Source organism: Callorhinus ursinus, unplaced genomic scaffold (genome assembly GCF_003265705.2).
Source record: "Callorhinus ursinus isolate GAN/ISIS: 27379988/994484 unplaced genomic scaffold, GSC_fseal_2.0 scaffold5, whole genome shotgun sequence".
In the NCBI taxonomy this organism is placed as follows: domain Eukaryota; kingdom Metazoa; phylum Chordata; class Mammalia; order Carnivora; family Otariidae; genus Callorhinus; species Callorhinus ursinus.
Window position 1 is genome coordinate 24395450 of NW_027397067.1, and position 4584 is coordinate 24400033.

The window sequence follows — 4584 nt, forward strand, 5'->3', positions numbered from 1 at the left end:
AAATGAGCTAGTGATAGTGACCAAACATACATTATAAATGAGATAGTGATCACACATGTGTTAGTTACTTTAAGCATCATCCAGAAATATTTAGTAAGCCTAAAATTACAAATGCCCTTAATAGGCGCTGTGCAAAGAAATCTTCACAGACTCTGTCCCTCTCTTCTAGTGTCTTATAAAACCACTAGGGATGCCATGAATACTTAGTCATAAGATAAGGAAAGAAAAGAATCATCATCTTGAACTAAAAGATGGCTATCCCAGTCAAAGGGAACAACAGAATTCAACATTGTCATTCTCCCCATTGCAAAACTTTTATTTTTATTTTATTGACTAGAAAGGCAATTTTTGTTACTGTATCAACTCATTATCTAGTTATAGTTTTTTAAACCTTTAAATTGTTTCAAGGGCTACATTTGGAGCTCTGTCGAGCTACATATAGCTGTAACTAAATAAAAACTTTGTTTTACATTAAGGTGTTTACATGTCTAGCCTAAGGGAGTTTTCAGGATGAAAAGAAAATTTAAGTTACTGAATGGAAATTGTGAGATCTTGGGCAAGAATGAGCAAAGGAATCTTAGTGTCATTTATAGCTTCCAGATACTGAAAATAATTAAATATTTTTTTAGCTTCTTGAATGATTCCAGATGCCTATAAGGGTTTGTGGAATAAGCAGCTAGAAAGTTCTACATATAGTTTGTAGTAGGACTTGTTAAAGACTACTTCATTGCACTTCTATCCAATAATTACAATGTATACTGGAATGTATGCTGTAAAACTTGTCTCTAGGAGAGGAAATTTTATTTTGTTACCTGAATTAAAGGAAATGTTCTTGAGCACACTCCAGCTTTCCAACAATTTAGATACCAAATATTTAATATCTGAGCCTGTAGTTAATTAAGAAACCAAAATTTAAATCTCTGAAAGCTTCTGATTGATTTTTTTTAAAAACACATTAAAAACTTTATTATAAGTATTACACTTGTCCAAATTTGCATCAATTTGATACATTTCTGCTCCTTTTGCAGAACATGAGAGTCACATAATTGCCTTTGATCTCAACAGTCCCCCTGCTGTAGATCCCTTCCCACTCATCACGGCCCACCTCTGCCTCGCTCCTTCCTGTGCCTCACGCTACCGTCCCCAACATCCCAAGTGCTGGCCCCGCACTGGGCGCGCCGCTGAGCACGTGGGCTGGGCCCCGCACCGCTCCAGGGGACTCCCTGCTCTGTCCTGTTTTCAACCCCAGCCTGAGAGGCTAACTGTACATATCCTGAGTAAAAGGAACCCCAGTTAAGTTTCATAGAGTATTCCAGAACCTTGCATCAGTACTTGATTATCATTACTTTCTTTAATGGAAGTGAGGAGGAGTTAGAATTCTGATTCCCTGGACTGAAATGGGCTGGAACCGTGTCGGGTAGGATTTGCTTCTCCGTTTCTCCCTCCTCACTCAGGCCTGGCCAAGACAGTGCAGCAGATCCATACTGCCCATCGCCCCTAGGAAAGGTGGACACCGAGCAGCCACTGGGGTTTGAGGCAAATTTGGAGGAAAAAAAAAAAGTGATGAGGAGAGTCCATAAGGAGTATTTTGCCACCCTCTTCCTGAATAACATTCGTCTTTCCCCTGTCATGGCATTTATGATCAGAAATAATATAGGCTGACACATGGCAGTGAAAAGAATATTACAATAGCAGTAATTTCCCATCGGGGGTGCTATTCAATTGCTTACAGAAATCTGCGGTTTGAATGCATTTTAAACACATCAGGAATGAGTGATGTTTCTCCAAACTCAGGAAAATGCCCCATAAAAAAATAAAGATAGAAAATACATGCTGATTTAATGGCAAACTTATTTTCGAGACTTTTTTTTTAACCGGCAATGGCCTTGGAATTAAGGGAGGCGTGGCAGGGACCAGATGGCCCGCAAGAGCACGGGAGAACGTCTGCCCGGGAGAGCACCGGGGCCCGGGCTGCCTCGGTGGCAGGGCCGTACCCGCTGTGGGTGGGCAGCCGCTCGGCCAGGCCCTGTGCAGCCGCCCAGGACCCTCAGTGCTGCGGCAGGAAGTTGGTAGCCACATTCAGGTCATTGTTTGAAGCTCTCAGGGCTTCCAAAGCATCACCCCTGGAAAATCCCATCTCCATGAGCTGGGCAACCTGCTCCTCAGAAACCTCAAGAGGAGGAGGAGATGCTTGTTCTGATGGCCGACCATCCTGAGAGTTTATATTCCGTCGCTGACGAAAAGGAGGGAGAAGACGATTCCAACTGATCATTCCTCCCTGCTGTCTCTGTTGTCTCACTTGTGCAAACTGAGAGAGCATCAGCTGCCGGTCAAGCAGCTCCATCCTCTGCTGTCTCTGGATGTCTACTGTGGCCCCCATCCCAATCCTGGCTTCGGTGGCAGGTTCTGCAGATGAGAAGATGGGCTCAAGTGTCCAAGAAGAGAACTTTGCCACCCCCTTGGGAATGCAGAGCACCTGGTGGAGTCGGAACACTTGGCTGTTGTAGCAGATGCCTGATGCAAGTCCACTTATGGCTACAATCCAGATGTAGGAACCAGAGGTGAAAAGCTGCAGTCCCAATATATAAATCAGTGTCTTGTTTGTGATGGACAACGGGCCCAGAATTTGTGCCACTTGGCTTCTTGGTATGGAGCAGTAAAATGGTACAAAGAGAGCAAACACAGGTGCCAGAAATCCAGAAGGCAAATTCCCAGCTGCAGCGATACCAAAGAAATGCCACATGGCCTCAACGAGGACGATGTCAACCAAGGCTGACAAAACCCAGGAACCCAGCAAAAAGGATGCAAATTTTCTGCTTCCATATCTTCTTTCAAATATCCTAAAATTGTAAATAAGCAGATTACTGCAGAAAGTATCTTTCAAATCAAGGCAAATTATTCTTCCACATATCAACCTCCAAATCTGGAAGTCATCCTTGACTGCTTGGAGGTCATACACGAAGAACCTCTGACAGTGCGGCAGGAGGAGGGCTAGCAAAAGGGACAGGGCACTGGGGACCAGCAGAAGACCCTTGGACAGAGGTGCCTTATAAAGCCCACTGGAGCCGGTGCTGGTGAACATGGTCCCACTGGACCCGGACCCCCCACGGGGGCACAGGGGGAGGGGAAGTGGAGGTGGAGGGACCCGGTGACCCGCTTCTGATTGATTTTTAACAGGTAAAGACTAACATATTTATCAGTGAGGCAAATTCACCAAAGAATCTAGAGCTTATAAATACTTGACATTTTATTTATAGATAACAAAATTTATTTTTGATCAATTACCTCCTGGCATTTATGAAACAATGCCTTTGTGTCTGAACTGGGAAAAGATCCTCAAGGCTCTTTAGTGTAAAAGGGGAATCGGGATTCTGAATAGGATATTGCTTGGTAGGTGCTAAAACTGGTGAAATTTTTCTGTTCCTTTAATAGACTATTTTTTATAGCAATAAATGCAATTTATATATTTATTTTTGAGAGAGAGCGCACACAAGCAGGGGGGAGAGGCAGAAGCAGACTCCCTGCTGAGCAGGGAGCCCCCCATGTGGGGCTGGATCTCAGAACCCTGGGATCCTGAGCCCCCAAGGCAGACACTTAACTGATGGAGCCACCCAGATGCCCCAATAAATGCAATTTTTAAAGAGTTTTTAGTTGAATGATTTGTGTGCAAATTGGCAGTCCATTGTCAACTGTGTACTATTAGAAATTATCAGAGACTTTATGAGACTTTATGTTTTGTGTTTACATGGATCATGTATGGGGTATGCCTCAAGATCTCAGAACTTACTTCAAACAAAATAATAATATTCTGTAGGATCCTGTCTCCAGAGGAATTAGGAACCTCTCTGGGTATGTCATTATATCTTGTTTTATTTTTTATCGGCAGATCTATCTTCATGCTGTAAAGAAATCAGTTTTTTTTTTTTTTAAGAAATCAGTTTCTTATCACATGAAAGATTTGCTCTCTTAAGCATGGTAAGTAAATCATAAGCTGATTCTTTTAATTTACATCACAGCATTTAGCATTGCCTTGTATATGTGGCTTGATGAAATGATGCAATTCTAAGAATGTCTAAAACCAATTATTTGGTGATTAATCCATACTGACGATAACCATAAGATACAACATAGCCATTAAGAGCTGTGTTCTGAAGAACTTTTAAGGACATGAAGATAATTAACTTGTTATATTACTAAATGAAAATATTAGATTACTACTTGATACAAACTGTCTAAGTTTTGGGGGAAAAAAAACTGGGTACATCTGTATCTTAAACTAAAAGGATATATTCCAACTTGTTAACAGTATTTTCTCTTGTTTCTAAATTTTCTATGATGTAATCTTACTTTTTTCTCTCCTACTTAATGCTTAAAAAAGCTTTTTAATTAGTTTTACATACTGAAGAATGATTATAATAAATCTTCATGCACCTGTCCTTTGGCTTCAACAATTAGCAATTTTTTGCCATTTTTTTCAATTATTCCCTAATTTTTGGGGGGAAAATTCCCTAAAGTTTGCTTTAAAACAGATTTCTGACATTACGTGTTCTCATGCAAAAATATCTTCCTTGCTTTATGTTTTTT

At 41.2% G+C, this 4584-nt stretch overlaps 1 protein-coding gene across 1 annotated transcript; it reads right to left on the reverse strand.

Moving 5' to 3' along the window:
- Positions 1-2045: 2045 nt before the first annotated feature.
- LOC112823619 (ubiquitin-associated domain-containing protein 2-like) lies at positions 2046-3118 on the reverse strand. The gene has a single exon (XM_025871459.2). The coding sequence runs from the start codon at positions 3080-3082 to the stop codon at positions 2048-2050; it is 1035 nt and encodes a 344-aa protein (XP_025727244.1). The 5' UTR covers positions 3083-3118; the 3' UTR covers positions 2046-2047.
- Positions 3119-4584: the final 1466 nt, after the last annotated feature.